The sequence below is a fragment of the Plecotus auritus genome (genome assembly GCF_963455305.1).
Source record: "Plecotus auritus genome assembly, chromosome: 9".
Taxonomy (NCBI): Eukaryota; Metazoa; Chordata; class Mammalia; order Chiroptera; family Vespertilionidae; genus Plecotus; species Plecotus auritus.
In genome coordinates, this window is record NC_137783.1 from 149,313,556 (window position 1) to 149,333,434 (window position 19,879).

The 19,879-nt window shown below is 60.7% G+C and overlaps 1 protein-coding gene across 1 annotated transcript; it reads right to left on the bottom strand.

The window, feature by feature from the left end:
- Positions 1 to 829: 829 nt before the first annotated feature.
- GRK2 (G protein-coupled receptor kinase 2) lies at positions 830 to 19,474 on the bottom strand. Its single transcript, XM_080642975.1, has 21 exons — positions 19,129 to 19,474; positions 9,457 to 9,533; positions 7,659 to 7,732; positions 7,429 to 7,530; positions 7,255 to 7,329; positions 7,074 to 7,135; positions 6,281 to 6,332; positions 5,979 to 6,070; positions 5,505 to 5,604; positions 5,331 to 5,409; positions 5,118 to 5,248; positions 4,736 to 4,830; positions 4,557 to 4,664; positions 4,286 to 4,352; positions 3,902 to 4,002; positions 3,282 to 3,348; positions 3,109 to 3,204; positions 2,730 to 2,892; positions 2,442 to 2,578; positions 2,239 to 2,352; positions 830 to 2,139 (listed from the first exon to the last, which is right to left on the bottom strand). The coding sequence occupies exons 1-21, from the start codon at positions 19,239 to 19,241 to the stop codon at positions 1,975 to 1,977; spliced, it is 2,070 nt and encodes a 689-aa protein (XP_080499101.1). The 5' UTR covers positions 19,242 to 19,474; the 3' UTR covers positions 830 to 1,974.
- Between the last annotated feature and the right edge of the window lie 405 nt (positions 19,475 to 19,879).

The following is a 19,879-nucleotide window of genomic DNA, read 5'->3' on the forward strand; positions in this document are numbered from 1 at the left end:
AGTGCGCACTGGGCTCTGAGCCAGGTTGAGCCTGGCATTCAGGGCCTCCCAGGCCTGGCTCCTTCCCACAGTGCTCCTGCCAACTGGAGCCACTCCCGACTGCCTGACCCATCCCTGCATCAGAAACATCCCCCACCTCCCCACCTCAATACTGGAGGCCCAGTTCAAAGGCCTTTTTCAAGTCTCAGCCTCCACCACAGCAGCCTTCCTTCGCCACCCGCCATGCTGTGCTTTGGTCCTGTGCCCCTCAGCCTGCCCAGCAGAACCTTACATGGGGTGGGCAGCAACAGACATCACCCATGGGGCCTGTGGGGCAGGACCTGGGGGAAAAGAAGTTGACTAGAGTATCTGGGGAGTCCCTCAGGCCTCACAGACTGCTGCTAGGGGTGCAGCGCAAGGCCAGAGGGGAGGCCAAAGCTGGAGAGGGCCAAGGGCCCGGAGGTTTGCTGTGGCCCCGAGGGCAGAGGTGCTTGTCTGTCCATGACGCTGCCCTCAGCACTGTGCCTGGCGGCTGGAGTGTTCAGTCAGTCCAAATGTGACACCAAGAAGCAAAATTCAGATACCTTCTCCTGCTTCCCGAGGCGGGGGGCGGGGGGGAAGACTCTCTGCTCCCCCAGGGTGGGAGTAAGAGGGGATGGGTGGGACAGGGGAAGGGAAGGGGAAGCTCCTGCCCCATCCTGGGAGGGCTTGGGCCTGGGCAGGCTGGCCCTGGATGCCTGCCATGGTGGTGGAGGGGACCTGGCACCACCACGACCCTCTCCCCTCATGCCTCAGCCCAAGGGTGGCTGCAAACGATCATTGGGCACAAAAGAGTCTGACACAGCCGAAGTCAGGCACCATTTTTTTATAAAAACGCATAATCTCATTTTTTCACTTTAAAATCACATTCAAAAATCGGCAAAGAAACGCCCCAGGGAGTGAGCAGATGGGAGGGGAGGGTGAGCCAACCCAGCCGCTGGGGGAGAACGCGCGACACCACACACGGCAGCGCGACTGGCACGAGGGGGCATGCGGCGGGTGAGGTGGCGCCCTGTGGGTAGTGGCACTGACAGGACATGGGGCTGGACAGCCCATGGGGCACACTGACGATCCTGGGGTGGCGAGGGCTAGCCCAACTGGCCCCTCTCGCTGTGCAGCCCAGCCCACCCAGGCTGGCCCCTGTGGTCCTGGGCAGACAAGGCCTTGCCCAGTCCAGAGTGACGGGGCGAGGGCGAGGCCCCGGTAAGGACGGGGCCGGGGGCTGGGGACCTCAGGCCCAGGCTAGGCCAGTGTGGCACAGCCCATAGTTGCCTTTCTGTGGTCCTTGAGCCTGGGGGCCTGGAGTGGGAGGAAGAGCGGGGCTGCGGTGACAGCAGCAGCACCTGCTGCCAACGCCACCGTCCTGGCCAAGCCCCACCGTGTCCAGGGAAGGTGGGAATGGAGGCAGCTAGTGACACAGGGACTCCTCCCAAGTGAGGGGGCAGGAGTCCAGATCACTGTGGGCGGCGCTGGGGTCAGGGAGACCATGGGCTCCTCCTCACCAAATGGCTGGAGGCAGGACAGTGCAGGGCTGTGTCTCTGTCGCAGGAGGGGCCGAAGTGGAAAAATTCAGGTGGTATTCCTGTGCTGTGGCCTCCCCTGGGGTGGAGGACGCTGAGCCACCCCACTGGGCCGTTGGCACAGAGCAGAGCCCAGAGCCTGAGGTGGCACCACCCCAGGAAGGGGCGGGGGACTGCTGGGGGCCGCTGCTCTCCCTCCACAGGAAGACACTGGGAGCAGGTAATCCCTGGGGCTTCAGGGCTGACAGGTGGCTGGACAGTGGCTGGGTTGGTGGCAGCAGGAGCCAAGGCAAGCGGGCCCCTCCCTGGGGGCTGGGGCCACAGGAAATCACAATAATTACAAAATAAAACCTTTTCCGCTTGGCGGGAAAACAAATAATAAAAATTCGACAAAATAAATTAGAGGTTTATAAAAGGCGGGCGGGTGGGTGGGGGGTCAGAGGCCGTTGGCACTGCCGCGCTGGACCAGCGGCACCTTGCTCAGCTCCACCACGGGCGAGCGGGCCTTGTTCTTCATCTTGGGCACTCGCTGCACCAGCTGCTGGGCCTCACGGTAGGCGTCACGCAGCTCCTTCTTCCACTGCACCAGTTCCGGGTCACTCTGCATATGCCCGGGGGTCCGTCAGGTGGGGCCTGGGTGCCCCGAAGGCCACGCAGTCCCCACATGCCTCTGCCTGCTGGGCCCCCACACCCCACTCACGTCGCACTGCAGGACGAACTGTTTACCACCGCGGATCTTGAGAAGGAGGCACTTTCGCTCCTTGATCTGCGTTTCCTCCACCGACTGGATCTCTTCCATGGTCAGCAGGCTCTGCTGCAGAGCAGGGAAGGACGGACAGGGGCATTGAGGGTACAGGACAGGCCCAGCCAGCCCTGGCCCCAGCTCCTGGCCCCCATCCTTACCGGGGCCTCGCCCTCACCCCGCCACTCAAGCCGGTTGGGGAACAGGTAGAAGTACCGCCGCTGCCACTGAGTCAGGAAGGGGTTGCCCATCTTGGACATGTAGCCGTGCATGATGCAGTCCTTGCCCAGGGCGTAGTCTGTCGTAAGAGAGTGAGAGAGGCCCCGCCCGGTTTGGAATCCTGGTTCGGCTGCTCTCTGGCAGGGACCTTGGCTGGGTTCCTGAAACCCAAGCCTGTTTCTCATCTATGAAGTGGGCAGTGGGTACCCACGGCAGCCACCGACCCTCACCTTCCTCGTGGCCCAGCTGCTTGTTTTTGGTTTTCTTGCGGGTCTCTAGCCGGTCTGTCTCGGCATTGATGGTGTCAAAGACAGTCTCTGCCACCTCCTGCTGCCACCGCTCGGAGATGGTGAGGGGGAAGTTGCGGTAGAGTTCCTGGTCGCTGTCCAGTAACTGCGCCATGGGGACAAGGCAGGGGCACCCATCACCATGGGCATACCCACCCCAAGGGACCCGGGCACGGTGATCTGGTCCACCCCCAGGGACATTTGGGAGAAGGAGTCTGGGGCCCACAGCTGACAGGGCTGGCCAAAGGGTCTCACAGGGGCAGAGAAGGGATGCGGATGCCCCGGGCTGGGCTCGGGTACACGGCCAGGCAAGACCCAGTACCTTGATTCCTTTTGTGTCTTCCTCGTCAAAGGAGCCAATGTCGAAGGCATCGGCAGCATTCACCTCCCCTCGTGGGGGGATCAGCGGGGGAGGGTACTGTGGCAGAACGAGGGCTGGGCATCAGCACGGGGCAGGGACTGCAGAGCACCACCGGCCCTGGCCCCTGCTGTTACCTTCTGCAAGAAGACCATCTGCCAGTCCAGGGAGCGGAAGAAGGGACTCTCCTTCACCTCCTGGGCCCTGTGGGGAGACGCGGGTCACCCGGGCTATGTCCGGGTGTGGGGCAGGTGGCCCCAACTAACTTCTGGTTCAGCCACTTTCTGGCTCTGCGACCTTGGGCAAGTTCCTTAAACCTGAACCTATTTCCTCATCTCCAGTGGGGAGAACAGCAGTTCCCACGACTCGTAGGGTTGTTGTAAGTTTTAATATTGAAAACCTTGCAACATCATGCCTGGCACTTAGTAAATGTTTAATAAACATAAAAAGCTGCTGTCATCATCATCATCTGATATCATCGTCTTTGTTACAAGGGCCCCTCCGGAAGCCAGCCACCAGCCAGCTCCAGCAGCTGCAACCCGGAGGATACTGGACTCAGAGCTGGCTGTGCCCCAACCTCCTGTGAGTTCCTCAAAGGGGGTTGGTTCCAGTGAGGGGACACGGCCCTTGTCCTCAGGGGGGCACAGGCAGAGGCCCAGCAGCCCACTGCAGAGGCCTGGACACCGCAGCAAGCCGAGTGCTCAGGGCCTTGCTGGGAAGCAAGACCTGGGACAGTGGCCCTGGTCCCGGCACTCACCCTCGGCCCAGGCAGCCCAGTCTCCGGTGGACATCCCTCTGCAGTAGCCCCTCCAGCAAGGAACGGAGCTCAGGGGAGAAGGAGTCGGGCAGCTCCACTGCCTGCAGGAAGAGTGAGGTGTCAGCAGCGGCCACAGAAGAGCCCCCGGCTCCCAAGAGAGTGAGAGACGGGCCCAGCTTCCTAACTCCCCGCACCCCAGTGGGCATGTTTGCTCTGACAACACAGGGAAGGAGCTTACAGGGCAGGAGGCCAGAGTGGGGATGAGTGGCCCAAGATCGTTGCTGGCAAGAACCAAGAGTCCATGACCCTGATGCCCATGAGACTCCAACCCCACTGGCCCCATGGACTACACACAGCATCTCTGGGCTGGAACCCCACACTCACCATTGTCAATGTCATGCGGTCAATCTCATGCTTGTCTTTGGTCTTGTGCTGCCGGAAGGGACTGTGCCTGGGCAGGAAGGGCCAAAGGCCAAAGTCACAGAACAGGAATGGGGAAACTGAGGCAGGTAGCATCCCTGGTCCTTATCCAAAGCCAGGATGATGCCATACCTAACACCCAGGTAGCTGTGGGCTCCTCCCCCAGCCTCCTACCTGCACCAGGGAAGAGCTGCTCTGTCCGGTCCCACCCACCCGTGTGGGATGACCCACTCACCCCCGCAGCAGCTTGAACAGCATGCAGCCCAGGGAGAACCAGTCCGCACTGCTGTCGTAGGCCACACCCTTCTGCAGCACCTCGGGGGCCATGTACCCATGGGTGCCCCTGTGGAAGCAGAGGCCATGAGCGGGTTTGGCGGAGGGTTTGGGAAGGGCGGGTGCGGGCTGGGCACTCACACACTGGCGTGGGGCTTCTTCTTGGAGAAGTCGCAGGCCAGGCCCAGGTCTGAGATGCGCACGTGGCCATGCTCGTCCAGCAGGATGTTGGCCGGCTGCGGAGGAATCCCAGTAAGCTGCCCCCGGCAGCTCAGGACAGGGCCCAGCCAGGCAAGGTGCCAGCTGGGTCGCTGCCTTCACTCTAAAGGGTTATGGGTGTCCAGGGACCAGGCCCTGGGCAGGGTCTTCACCTCCCCTCCTCAATTACAATCTGAATCCAGAAAATGGCGTGGTGGGCGGGAGGGCGCAGCGGGGAGGAGCCGGCTGGCCCTGTCCCAGGCACCCCACTCCCGTGGCCTGGTGGGCCAGGTGCACCGAGAGGAGGGACAGGCCGCCAGCTCACCTTCAGGTCCCTGTAGACGACGAAGCGGTTGTGCATGTGCTCCAGGCCCAGGATGATCTCGGCCGCATAAAAGCGCATGTCGGCCTCGGAGAAGACCCCGTGCTGGGACAGGTGGTAGTGCAGGTCCCCGCCTGAGGGAGGAAGTGCTCAGCTCCCTGTCCCCGTCCCCCAGCCCAGCCCCTTGGTCCACCTGGGGCCGGGCCATGCACTCACCGTTCATGAGATCTAGGATGAAGCTGAGTTTGTCTGGCGTGTGGAATGCGTAGGACATGCAGACGATGAACGGGCAGTCCTGGGAGGGGACAGGACAGGAAGTCAGCAGAAGCCGCCCAAAGGTCCCAGAGCCAAAGGCTGCTTGGTGGCCAGCCCACCTGGCCACCCGCTCACCCCGGTGCTGACGAGGGACAGCATGATGCGCTCGTTCAGGGCCAGGGTCTCCCCCTGCTTCATCTTGATGCGCTTCTTGTCCAGACACTTCATGGCGTACCTGCGGGGAAGGGGTCATGAGTCAGCCCAGAGGCGCTGTAGTGCAGAGCCCAGGCTGCTCTGGGGCCCAGCATCGGGGTGGGGGAGTCCTCAGAGCCCTTTTGGGGAATTCTGGATACCACAATAAGCTTATGACACACAGAGACAGAGAGAGGGCTAGAGAAAGTGCTGATGGGTTGGAGGCTCAGGGTGTAAGAATGTGGAGAGAGACAGTGGCACGGAGTGACTAGCAAGCATATGTCCCCTTGCAGAGACCTGCCCATTAAGGACCCTGTCACCTGGCTCCTGGGACCCCGATGCCCCCACAGCTCTCCCATGGACACCCATGCCTTTAGGGCACCCCCAGGGGCCCTCCCGTCCCTCGAGTGTGCTAACATCTTGCCCGTGTCGGCCTTCCGGCACCCATAGACCTCGCCGAAGCCTCCTCGACCAATGATGCGGTGCACGCTGAAGTCGTTCATGGTCAGCTGCAGGGGCGGCAACAACTGGGGTCACTGCAGGCTGCCTGGGCCCCTTGCCCATGGCCACCCTCACACGCTTACCTGCCTTGAGCCACCCCCATGGGGAACCTGGCACTGAACCCACAGCCACCACACCAGAGGTTGGCAGACTCCCTGACCTGCCTAGCCCTGGACAAGCCCTGGGGCCCAGCCCCCACACCCACCCCGCCCACTCACGTGAATGTTGAGCTCCACGTTCTTCCACTGGCAAAACCGTGTGAATTTATCACTGTAAGAGAAGAACCTGGGCTCAGGCAAACCTCAGAACGTAAATGGGATGATGCCAGGTGGGAGCCTGCCCCACCCCACTGCCATTCCCTGGGGTCCTGAGCCTCAGTGTCCTCTTCTGGAACTGCCCAGGAATAGTGCCATCCCGAGCTGGGCCCCTACCCGGAACACCGGCCTGGCCACCTACACGCAGGTTCCTGCTGCAATCAGATAGGTTAGAAAGGAGGTCTTCCAGCCTTAGACTTCCTGCCACCAGATCACCGACAATGCTGCGTGCCTCCAGTGACACAGCACTCACTCCCTGCGAGGCCCCCACTCCACGGCTACTCCTTACGTCAAGCTGAACTCTGCCTACAGTTCCCACCCACCAGGTGGGCTCTGGCCATGAGGGTGGGGGCTGGGGCAGTGTGTCTTCTCGTGTCTACCCGAACCATCCCCCATGCTTCTCAGTCCAGATAGGCCCAGCAGGATGCTAAACAGTCTGTGGGAGGGAAGGGCTCACAGGAGGTCCCTGGAGAATTACCTGGGACAGGCTTGGGGCTGAGAAGGATGGCAGGAGTGTGGGGCAGGCAATGACCTTGCCTGCCTAACCTCTGAGGAGTCTCTTCACTGGGGTGTAGACGGGCCCAGGCACCCCCTTGCCCAGGGCCTAAAGCAGGCTGGCTTCTCTCCATGCCATCCACACCCTTCTCAGGACAGCCTCTTCCTCCCTCTCCTCTCTTCTGCATGCACCCACTCTCACCTCTCAATGAATTTCTGGAACACATCCCCTCGGAGGTTCTGACAAATCTCTTCGATGTACGGCTAAGGGAGGAAGGCAGAGGTTGGTGACTGTGCCAGAGTGGGAGCTGATCAGGCTCCTTCACCTGGCCGAGGTGACCTTGGCCTGGCCGGGAGGCAGTGGGGAATAGGTCAGCACACACCTGGAAGAGATCCGGAGGCACCTGCCTCTTCACCAGGTGGCCCTGGACATGCTCAGTGGCACTTTTCGAGAAGGGCTGGGGAAGACAGAGATGGCGGTGAACTCTCCGCAGGGCCCTTTCATCCCTTCCCAGTGCCCAGGTCACTCCGGCCCGCAGGCAGGTCCGGGCACTCACATGCGAGCAGGCCAGCAGCTCCTTCATGATATAGGTGTCGAAGATCTCCCGGCTGCAGGCCAGGCGCTCCTCCTCCGTCTCGAGCTTCTCGTATTTCTTGATCTAGAGGACAAGGTCCCCCAGGGTAACCTTTGGCTCAGGGGAGCCTAAAGGCACCAAGCATCTTGTAAATTCAGCAAAAGCAGCCCAACCTCGTCCCCTCTTCCAGGCAGCACAGGGGCCAGCCTCACCTCCTCGTAGAACTCCACTAAGGGCTTGGCCTCCTCCAGGTGTTTCAGGCAGAAGTCTCGAAAGAGCAGGTACCCTGAAAGCAAGCGTCAGGTCACACTGAGCCACACCACCTCAGAGGCCTTCCCACCATGGAGGGTGGTGTGGGCGTGGGGATCCCTGGGCAGAACAGGGCAAGGAGGTGGCAGAGGTGGTCTCTGCCAGGCAGTGGCTGGGCAAGAGGGCCTGAAGGCTGCTGCCAATGGAAGATTCTTGGATTCGGGGTCAGGGCACCTGCATTTCTACCCTCTCAGGATCTCCTCCTCAGATGGTGGCAAGTGACTGGCACGTTGGTGAGGCACAGGCCGGGGGCTGGCTCTGGCACCTGGGCCCCTGCCCTCTCACTGCAGTCTAGGGACCTGCACCTCCTCCCACAGTGTGACACCCGCCCCAGGGCAGCTGTGCCAGTGCAGTGAGATTCACCTGGGCCAGGCCAGAGCCGCGGCAGGGGGAACGAACAGCCTCTGAGGGGCCACCTGCTCTCCCTAGACCTTATAACCCCCCATCATCTGCTGATTCTCACAGCAGCCCTGGGACACAGCACACAGGGAGGAGAGGTCCAACTGGGGAAACTAAGGCTCAGGGAGGTCTGTCAGGCAGGTGTTACGTGGCAGGCAGGAGAGGCTCATCTACCTAGTGGCAGGTCCTGTGAAGGACAGGTTGGGGAGTCGGGCCTTGAAGGGCACGGGCCACTGGGGGGAAAGAGGTGAGATGCGCTATGGCAAGGACTCACAGGAGGCCCCAGACAGGCCAGGTCTCACCCTCCCAGGGAGCAGGGGCCTGAGGCCTGGCCTCAGAGCACCTTGGAGGGCAAGGGAGAAGTATGTGTGGCCCCTGCACCCTCCAGCCCAACCTGGGTGAGCATCTTGCACTTGGGAGTTTTCTATGCTTCTTGGGGGCACTGTCCCCACTGCCGAGGCACCTTTTCTAGCGCGTGCAGACTCACTTCTTGTAGGGAGGCCTGGCCCATCAGTATCGTGCCTTTGAATAACTCGTGGGGCTTTCACTGGCACTATCACTTCCGGTCCTCCCACAGGTGGGGCTCCTGCATTGTAGGCCCCAGGTGAGGACACCAGCAGGCTCAGAGAGGTAAAGCAATGTGCCCAAGGTCACACAGCACAGGCAAGGGTACCCAAGCTGTGCGCTTCCTTACGAGCTGGCTCCCAATCTGACCTCAAAGCCTGATCCCACCAGGCCAGGCTACTCCCATTTCAGAGCTGAGCTCCTGTTCTCTGAAGCCCCATCCGAGCTGTGTGACTGGAGCCTGCTTCCCTGAGACCCGCCCCAACCTGCCCTAAGGCCAGGTCCCCACTCTAAGACCACAGGCACTGGAAGAGGAGGAACAGAGGACCAGGCCAGAGCAGGTTGCTCACAAAGAGGGCCCATGGGGGCGGGGTGGGCCGACCACAGCGAGGCAGGCGCCACAGGAAGAGCCCCGCCCCTTCCTGTCAGTTCTACCAACTGCCCGGAGCAGCTGTGCCTGCGCCAAGGGGAAGCTGCAACTCTCAAAAACAAAAACCCCAAAGGAGGAACTTCCCCGGTGGCCCTGGAAGACTGCTGGGCCCCCACCCCTTCACAGGGCTCCCTGGGCCAACAGCCAGGGACTGGGAGGCACAGCGGGTCACAGCTCTGCTGTCACCCAGGGGCTCCCTGGCTGCCCTTCCCCAGTGGAGGGGAGGCCAAACCCGGGGCGCCAGCCTCAGGGTCATTCTGTCCCCACACCCCAATCTTTGGGGCTGGCGGAGCCCCCACTGTACTCACCTAGTTTCTGGGAGAAGATCTTCTCGAAGGTCACCTCACCCCGGTCCTCCAGGTACTTCTGCATGACGCTGCGGATGCTGAAAGACAGGTGGTGACCTGGGGCCCCTATGACGCCTGTCAGCAGAGGGCACTGCTGGTGGGCGTCACTGCTCCCTCTAGGAAGGTCACACCAGAGGGACCTGAGGAAGCCTATGCCTGCCCCCGAAGGCTCTGTCCCCAAAGCTAGGGTGGCCAGAAGGTGGCTGCTGAGAAGTTTGGTCCCAGCACTGCCTTGTGCTGGCTTTGGGGTCTTGGCCAACTAGCAGCAGATGATGGGTAACCAAAACGTGGCCTGTCCCCACAATGGAACGCACACTGCTCAGCCACAGATGAACCAGCGGTGACACACATACACATTACAATACGATGGGCCTTGAAAGCATTCTGCTAAGTGAAAAAAGATAATCATAAAAGACCACGCTATACGACTCCATTTATATGAAATGCCAAGAACAGACAAATCTACGGAGACAGAAAGCAGATTAGTGGTTGCCAAGGGCTGGGGAAGGGAAGGGGGGTGACTGCTAAGGGCATGGGGTCTCTTTTGGGGGTGACGGAAATGTTCTGGAATTAGGTAGTGGTGAGGGCTGCACAACATAGTGAATGTACTAAAACCTACTCAACTGTACTCTAAAATGATAATTTTTAAAAAATATTTTTATTGATTTTTAGAGAGAGGAAGGGAGAAGGAGAGAAACATAGACTCGAGAGGGAAGCATCCATCAGCTGCCTCTTGCACCCCGCCATCAGGGATTGAGCATGCAACCCGGGCATGTGCCCTGACTCGAATCGAACCAGCAACCTTTAGGTGCACAGGATGATGGCCAACCAACTGGCCAGGGCCAAAACGATCCATGTATGTTATTTGAATTATATTTCGATTTTTAAAAATGGTTAAAAGGAGAAAAAGCCAAGCCTCAGTTCCCGTGTCCCTGATACTTGTCCTGGGCTGCAGCAGGGCCACTCTGACACAGAAGCCAACCCCACGCTCTACCCCGTTCATCTCACCCCCAACATCAAGCACCGTCTGGGACAGCGACGCTGCTCTGTGCTTCAAGCTGCAGACACACCATCTGTCCTCCCCGCTCCTGGGCCACTTGCGGTCCATCCCCGCAGCCTGCCTGTCACGACGGCCGCTGGTCATGTCTGGCCCTCACTAGCCCAGGATCCCAAGGAGCACTGCTCGCTGCCCGAACTGAGGGCCATGCTGGCAGTCGCACCTAAGGCCAGCAAGGCGCATGTGACCCTTAGGATCCGTGGGGCCACCAGCAGGCCACTAATAAAGAGACCGCAGCTGGTAAGGACTTGGACGGGAAAGCCCAGGCTGTGCCCGACCCTCTCTGTGTCCTTCTCAGAGCTCAGCACAGGGCCCTGGCCACCGGGGCCTGCCGTACATCACCTACTGGAAGGCAAGGTGCCATGCACCCCTCCCAGGACACAAGCCTGGTTCCATGACATTAGACAGAGTGTGACAGAGCCTGCGTGGGTCCCAGCCAGTTCAAGGAGACTCAGAAAGGGAAGATGCTCTAGTCTAGGCCTTCGGGACAGGCTGTGTGGAGAAGGCGGAACTTCAGCGGGTTCCTCAAGCGCAAACAGGATGTGAACAGGTGGTGAAGCCCAGGGCAGGTGGGTGGGCTGAGGATAGACAGGGGAAGGCCAGGCCAGGGGTGAGCAAGGACACTTAAAAAGCTCGGTCAAGGGTAGGGAGTGAGCAGACAGACTCCGCTGGGGGCACTCACTGGAGGAAGCCCAGGTATCTGACGACTGGGCCAGGAAGGAGGGAAAGAAATGGGGGGGAGCAGGCTCAGGCTGTCGGACGGATGGAAGGAGGGTTGACAAGGCCGGTGCACGACAGACCTGCTCAGCCTCTGGGCCTGGGCTTGAAGGAAGGGGACGCCTGCCCTTTCCACTCAGCGCTTTCCTTCAGAGACGGCCTGGGTGGAAGCCCAGGCCCCGGCCTTCCTAGGCCTTGGCTCATGTTCAATCCACTCAAAGAAAAGTCGTGCAAGAGAACACGGGAGCACGCAGAGCTGACGGGAGCACAGAGCTTGGAACCTCCTGTTCAGACACTGGGACAGCTGGGGTGGGGGGCGGGGACGCCGGGGCCGAGTGCAGTGGGAAGGGCCCAGGCGAGGCAGCAAAGGCTCGGCAGGGTGGCGAGACCAGGCAGCCAGGAGGTAGGGGCATGAGCCCCGGAACTCCACAATGGCCAAGTGCCCGATTTCTCCCGGGAGAGGGACCGGGAAAGCGGGGCCCTCATCTCTGCCCTGGGCTCTTCACGTCTGCACCCCATTCCTGTAGCAGGGGAGAGAGAAAGCAATCGGGGGAAAACAAATGGAAAAAATGTCCCTCCTCCTTGGAGGTGGACATTGAGATGGTGGTCAGGTGTGCTCAGGTGAGTGTCCAGACAGGTGATGCAGACGGCACACAGGATGACCAGCCTGTCTGGATGACCCCAACAGGGCTCCTGCGATAGTCACTGGGAAGCCCCCCTGAGCCCCAAACTCCCTTTATGAGAACTAGCGAGCCTGGCGCTGGTTCAGTGAAGGAGACGACAAGGGAATGCCCGAGGGGAGCCGTCCTGCCACGTGACTCGATGGCCCTGCAGAGCAGCTGAGAACCGGACACCCAAGGTCCCACCGGGAGTCACACTCTCTAAGAGGGCCTGCCCACCAGAGAGGACAGGCCGCAGGCAGCGGAGCCTTCCCCTACCCAGCGCTCTGTCACCTCAGCCCAGGGACAGCAGAAAGTGGCCCCGGCTCCGAGCAGCCTCGGCGGCCAGACCCTGCCCTCCCCCCAGAAGCCTGCATGGGAGGCCGCAGCATTCTTCCCGGCCCACAGCACTTCACTTTCTTCCTTAAAAAGAAAAAAATGTTTCCTAAATAAAACAAACACGGCCCCCAAGCAAACACAAGGTCAAACTCGGGCAGAGCCCTCGAATGGAAGGCCCCCAAAGCGACAGCATTAGGGTTTCCTGTCCATTCCCACGGGGCCGGCTGAAGGAGCTGGCAGGTTACAGAAACGTGTCACGGGGGACACTCCCGCCAGCGTGGCAAGTACAGGCTGGCACAGGAGGTGGCGATGGCCTCCTGGGCTGGGTCACCTTTGTGTCCAACACCTGCTCCCTGATACTGGAGGAGTCTGAGGTGGCGGGGAGCCCAGAGCAGCATCCCTGCCCCTGCCCCTGCCCAAGTCAACAACCCCAACATCCAGGAGCACGTGGCTCCCACATCAACTCTGGGCTGCCCAGTGCCTGCATCTTTCCTGCCAGAACTTCCCTGAGGCTCCCAATCTAGGGGCGCCCAGGTCTGGGTTCCAAATGGCTCTCCCCGCCTCCCTCCCCGGAGGCCAGGCCAAGCCACCAACTTTCAATGTCCAGTTTCCTCATTTGCAAAATGAGGATGTCAACAAAATGCTGAACTGTCACCACAGCCTGAGAGGCCCTGGCCGGTGTGGCTCAGTTCACTGGGCGTCATCCCTGCACTGAAAGGTTGCTGGTTCAATTCCCAGTCAGGGGACATGCCTGGGTTACAGGCTCGATCTCCAGTGAGGGAGGAGGGGGGTCAGGAGGCAGCCAGTCATGTTTCTCTCTCAAAAGTAGTAAAAATATAAATAAATAAATGGATCCTACAGCCTGCGCCTCCTTCTAGACCAGGGGTGGGCAAACTTTTTGACTCGAGGGCCACAATGGGTTCTTAAACTGGACCGAAGGGCCAGAACAAAAGCATGGATGGAGTGTTTGTGTGAACTAATATAAATTCAAAGTAAAGGAGCGGAGGGGAGAGCAAGAGAACCCTCCGCTCTTTCGGCTCTGCGGGCCGGATAGAACAGCCGAACGGGCCGGATCTGGCCCGCGGGCCGTAGTTTGCCCATGGCTGTTCTAGACTGTGACCATAAGCTGCAGTCTTGTTCAGGTCTCCGTCCCACACCTGCCATGTTCTCGGAGCCTGAGGCCTGTGGCCAGGCGGCCTCCTAACAGGTGAGCCCTGACCAGGAGCCCAGTCTGAGCAGGAGCGTAGCTGCCACGCCGCTCTGCTCACAGACCAGCCTCATTCACTCGTGCTGCTCAGCCTGGGGACCTCAGGCAGAGCCCAACACCTGCCCTGCCAAAGTATTGGGGGCCCCTCAGCAAGAGGCCCACATCACCATGGCAGGGAGCTGCTGGCCTGGTTGCGTGGCACTGCCACCTGCAGCCAGGGCTGCCCACACCGGCTCCAGCTGCTCCAAGGAGCAGGTCCAGTCTGACACGGCATGAGGGGGCGGACGGGGGGGGGAGCACTTCCTCTCAGCTCAGAGTCAGGGTTGGGGGTGACAGAACAGCAGGCAGGGAGAGGGTGAGAACTTCCGGAACCTTCTGGCACCACGTGGTTCACAGGAAGAGCAGAGGCCCTCACTCTGTGGTGCAGTGGCCTGGCAAGTTGGTCTGGACCTTCATCAGTGACTTCTACTCAGGGCCACAGACGGCAGCTTCTGTGGACTGGGAGGGACTGCGGGGGTCAGAGGCAAACACATTCTGATGGTGAGGAAATCAAGGCTGAAAGCAGCTGAGCAGAGTCCCACACGCGTTAGTGGCAAGAGAACATCCAACCCTCTCCCACCAGCGGGAGCCCCCCCTTAACCTCTGTGGAAGAGCGGGGTGCAGCGTCTTGGGGGACCCTAGCTCGTGACCTGGTTGCCTTCTCTGCCAGTGACTGCGGGCAGCAGGCGGCATCTCCCCTGGGAACCCATCAAGCTGGCTGGCACCTGGCAGGCCAGGGACCATAGTTCCTGTGCCCCTGTGTGACAGGGGTGACAGAGCCTTGAAGTCCCAGGACAATGCAAGCTGGCACGGGGGCCAGGGACTGGCAGGTCCAGTGCAGCCACACCGGAACTGGTCTGGGAGGTGACAGTTAACAAGCCAGCAGAGCGGAGGCTAAGGCACTCCTCTGTGGCATTTCCAGGAAACCTGGCACCGCGGTGGCAGCGGTAGAAGTCCCCTGGGGCTTCTTATTAATATTTCTCAATGACTCTCCCTCGGGCTGGCAATGTCCTCAGAGATCGAGGACCGGGCACATATGAAACGGGAAAGACCAACTGAATCAGCCAGCTGCGCAGCAAGCCCTGGCCGGGGAAGGGAAAATGATGCCCGCTGGGCACCACACACACAAGCCCACTGCAAATGTCCACAGCAGCCCAGATTCCCAAGGGCACAGTGGCCACAAAGTGGCTCCCTGTGGGATGTGCAGGAAGAGGCATTCTGGCGGCCTTGTCACACGTCACGGCTTCTACACAAATATGACACGAGCACCACACCCTGCAATTCACGGCCATCGCGTTAGAATGCAGCAAGGACAAACTTACAGGGCGCTGTGCCCGGAGGGTCCCAGGAGGGGCTGTCCCCTCCCCGAACCCAGGATGACTCCAGAATCAGAGAACTGTCTCCTCAGAGAATAAAGCTGCTCGCACGTTAACACCAGAAGCGCCGCGCCCCCTCCCCCGCCCCCCCGAAACCCTGCTCTTCCGCCTGTCTTAGAAAAAGCTGCTGCTCAACACCTCAGTGTTAGTGTCTCCTGTTTGAAACAGCGCAGCAATAACTTGAATGACTCCATCTTCTGTAATGAGTGAGCGGAGGACTGGGTCCCCTCGGGGCCACAGGAGAGTGGGGAGTGGCCACAGGAAGAAAGGGCAGGTGTGATGGAGGCTGTGCATTCCCCAAAGACTGTTGGGTTCGTGGCGTCTGTTTGGTCCAAGGCAGGAGCATCATGTCCTGGAAGCACTGGCCCATCTGCAAAGCTGACCTGGGCACCTGCTGGGGGTGGAGGAACGCTGGCTGCGCGTGTGCCTACATCCGACGTTACTGGGAACTTACTACTGGGAACTGATCGTGCATTAATAGGATACATTATTCCTGGGTTGACAGAGCCCAGAATCCCCTGCACGGATTCCAGCCTGTGGCTCATGTTCCCTCAAATTCCTCGGTAAACAGGCAGGCGAGCAACTTCATGGTAAAAATGTGAAACCCAGTGATCGGGAAAGGAGAACAGATGGGAAAAGACAGGCCAGAGACCTATTCCTGGGGAACAAGGGGCTTCAGAGGCCCAGAGGGAGTGACTGCTACTGGAGTGGAAAGTTCTGGATAAGGAATAAAGGCTGGTGGTGAAGAAGTGGAGGGAGGAGGAGGGGAGAAAACCTTCCCCTGCACCCCATCCCCCACAAATCAAGGGCAGGAAGTTCTGGAGGCTAAGAGTGGTGGGTCCGGGAGACAGGGAAACCAGGAGAGGGACAGGAAGAAGGAAATCCACGGTGGGGGAGGGACCAGGAAGGAGCCGAGAAAATGGGAGGCTGCAAGAGGCACCCGGCTTTGACAATCTACTGCTGGGGCTGCCACTGTCACTAGGGAGGGCAGGGGTACCTCCGGGGACGGCCCAAGACGGGCTCCTCAGCAGGAGCCCAGAGATTAATTACACAAGGCCTCCATGGTCATATTAAGCAAATGACAGTAATTACAGAGCTGCTGCCGCTGCTGGAAAGGGAGACAGCAGCTCCTTCGGAGAGAGGAACAGACCCCGGACCCTGGAAGGTCATTGTTCATCGTTTTACCGAGGCAGAAACTGAGGCAGGCTCGGCCAGGATGAGGGATGTGAGCTGGTACTGCAGCAGGGTTAGAAGCCGAGTCTCCCCTCTTCCAGCTACACAAGGCTACTTCCTTCAGTGAGAAAGTGGAGAAATGGGTCTGTTTTCTTGGATTCTACAGAGTGACAGAGGGGAGGCCCCTGTGCCAACTCAAAGTGGCCTTGTGCCCAATAGCTCCAGTTCCCCAACCCTGAGAAGCCAGAGCTGTGACGACAGACCCCCTGCCCAGCCAAGCCACAACCTGGGCACCAGCCGCAGGGAGCCCACCGAGGTGGGAGCAACTCCAATGGCACCTTGTCATGGGAAGAGCCCCAGCCTTTCTTCTGGACTCTGACCTGGGCGGGGGGAGACGACACGACCCCAGACATGGCAGTGCCCCCTCTGGGCACTAGCTTTGACAGGGCAGCCGATAGGGAGCAGGCTGCGCCCAGTGAACCAGGACAGCTGACGGTGCTGGGGGCTGCCCTGCTGCTCCCAGGCCACCCCCAGCCCCGTGGCTGCCTGGAGAAGGGGTGCCGCTGGCACATTCCACAAAACATGGACGGGTGAGAGCAGAGCTGCAGAGGGGTGTGCGGAGGAACCACAGCAGGGAGGAGCAGTGGGCACCCGGGGCCTGAGTTCAGGTTCCAGCTCCCCCTGTAACCCAGTCTCCTCCTCCCCCCCCTGAGCCTTAGTTGCTTCAACTATTAAACGGGAGAATCCCAGAATCCCACCTGCTGTGGCTGCTTCCCACAGTTATGAAAAGGATAAAATGGAGTACAAAGCACTCTGCAAACGGGGAAATGCCAGACAAAGATACAGTCATAATGACCTTCCAGGGCAGGAGGCATCTGGCCCACTGGGTGTGGGAAGGAAGCTAAAGCGAAGGCTGGCGTGTGCTCTAATGCAGGAGGCCTGCTGCACAGAGCTGCTCCGGCCCTTCCCTGGCCTTGGCTCCCGATGGTCACTGCTTAGAGCCCCTAGTCCGTCTCACTGATGTGGGCAACCTGCCTGGCAGTGTGCTGCCAGACGGTGACCCTAGACAAGAACCCAGGACACCTGGCTCTCGGTCTCCTGCTGTTTGCCGACAACGCACAGCCATCCTGGTTTTGGACATGGCACAGTGCTCACAGCTCTTGTGCAGCTACTACACGCAAGGCGTGGCCTTGTCAACTTCACAGTTGGTTTTTGGGTCAATTAAGATGACAGATGTCAAAATAAATAATGAATTATTATAATTTCCACCATTATTCCTATCACCGCCATCACCACCACAGACAGTAAAGGGGCCAGGGAAAGAGGAACATCGCGTTTTTCCGGGTGCTAACACCTGCAGAGCCAACCCAAGGTGGGGTCCCATCAGGAGCAATGCATTCTGGGGAGAGATTACCCAAAAGCAGAGAATTCCAGAAAAGGCCCCGCCTCACCATTTGCACAACTCCACCCTGCAGGAGGGTCCTGGGGTCTTGGCCACCAAGGAGAGCCGTTGCAAGCCCCAGAGGCTGACTCCCCCATTTCCTCCCTCATGGCTTTGTCATTTCTGAACTCCTTTTTGTTCTAACTGTCACTGCTCCCCGGACAGCCCCCAGCTGACAGTCAGCCTGGTTCCTGTTTTGAGAAATCTGATTGCAAATGTCTAGAAAAAAGGGCCCTAACGGCCTTTTCAAACGGCAGACCCGTTTTCCTCTCCCAGGCCTGGTGTTCAGTCAATCCGAAACCCCGTGAGCAGGGCCCCGAGGAGGACGCCGCAGGCTGCAGCGTGGCATCCCGGGCAGCTTTCGGCCCCGCTTCGAAGACCCGGGACACTGCCGTCACAGCCTTACCTCACACCACCCACATTTCACAGATGAGAAAACCGAGGCCCAGAAACCAGAAGGGTCTTGCCCAAAGTCACATGATAACACCACGACAACCAGGACAGGCCCAGGCTCCTGGGCTGGCCGTACCCAACGTGCCACCTCTCTCAGGCAGGTGTGGAGGAGATGCTGGGACTGACTGGCCTTGCCAGGGAATTCGAGGACTGGTCGTGGGCACACGGCTCTCATAGATTCAGAATGGCCAGGTCCTGGCTCAGGCCAGAGCGGTGGAAGAAATGTGGAACTAGAAGCCGGAAGCCCTGATCTGGCGGTGAGGCACCACCCTGCATTACCTGTGACACTAGGCAGGCACTCAGCTCCCCCACCTGTTCCATGGGGCCAAAACCACACCCATTCTACCTGCCCATGGGTGGCCATCAGGCTCAAACATTGAAAAAATACTCTAGAAACCATAAAAAGCCCCAGCTATCGCCCGTATCCTGTATACTTCTGCACTTACATCCTCACGCACTGTTTAAACTTTGATACCAGGTGCAGTGGCATCAGTTGTCTCACAGAGAGGTGGCAGCCGTGGTCCAGCTGCTGCCGGGGTGCTGGGATGTCCCCCAGCAAACAGCACTGCAGGGCACCATTTGCAGGGCCCACCAGAGGAGGATGTAGGGGAAAGGGGCAGTGGGTGTCCCCTCCACCGGGATGGGGCACACGCCACACCCTGCTCCCCACCACCCTGACCCCAAAGCACTCTCCCACCCCATCCCAAGCCAGTGACCCACCAGACGGTGGGGAAGACTTTTGCCTCCCCCAAACCTCCCACAAGTGTTGACCATAAGGGGCTGAGAGTGGAGGTAGAGAAATCCCAAGGGGAGATGGGCTGGGAGTAGGGCAGCAAAGGGATGGGTCACAGAGTCAGGCCAGGTAGATGGTGGGAGGCAGAGGAGGGGACGGTGGAAGGGACCAAGCGCCGCCCGGAGGAGGATGGAGGGGGCTCGGGCTCCTGTGGGACAAGGCAGAGCCGAGGGCCGGGCAGAGGCCGCGCGGGGCAGGGGCACTGAGCCGGTCGGGGAGCCCCTGCGGCTGGGGAGCCCTGGCGCGGGAGCTCCGGGTTCAGGTGCACGGGGCTGGGCACAGGCTCGGGTCAGGGCTGCGGACCCGGAGCGGCGCCGGGGCAGGGGTCGCGGGGCAGCGCCCGGCGTCCGGGCGGCGGGGTCCGGCGGCGGGGCCTCACCTGGGCTCGGGCAGCAGGATCTTCTTGCTGGCGCGCGCGGCCGGCGTGGCCTTGCTCTTCTCCATGGCCATCAGGTAGCTCACGTCGGCCAGCACCGCCTCCAGGTCCGCCATCTTGGCGGTGGCGGCGGCCTCTCCCGCCGCTCGGCTCCGCTCCGCTCGGCTCGGCACGCTCGGCCCGGCCCGGCCGCTCCGTCGGCCTCGGGCGCCGCCGCCCGTCCGGCCCCGCTCGGCGCCCGCGGCTCCGCTCGCCGCGGCTCACAAGCGGCGCCGCCCCATGGCGCCGGCTTGGGCCCGGCCCCGGCTCGCTCCGCTCCCGCCGGGACTGCAGTCGGGCCGCCGCCGCCGCCGCCGCCGCCGCCGCCCGCGCCCCGGAGCCGCCGCCGCCTCCGGCCCCGCCTGCCGCGCACAGCGCCAGCGAGCCCGCGAGGGGCCGGGCGGCCGGCGGCGCCCCCTGCAGGCCGCGCGGGCTGCGCCCAGCTTGACCCCCGCGGCCACCCAGACCCCATCTCAGAAGCAGGCGGCCCCGACCCTGGTGGGAACCACCACCCTGACCCCAGACCTGGAACACAACAGCAGAAAACGCTGGACCCAGACCCTGACGCCCAACCCGACCTCAAGTCGGATCCCAGACTCTGCAAGACCACGTCCTGCCCCGAGACTGGCACTTCAGAACATGGTCCCGGGGACTCGGGTCTCTGACCCTGACTATAACGCCCTCCTCCCTGATCTTGGACGCAGTCCAATGACCT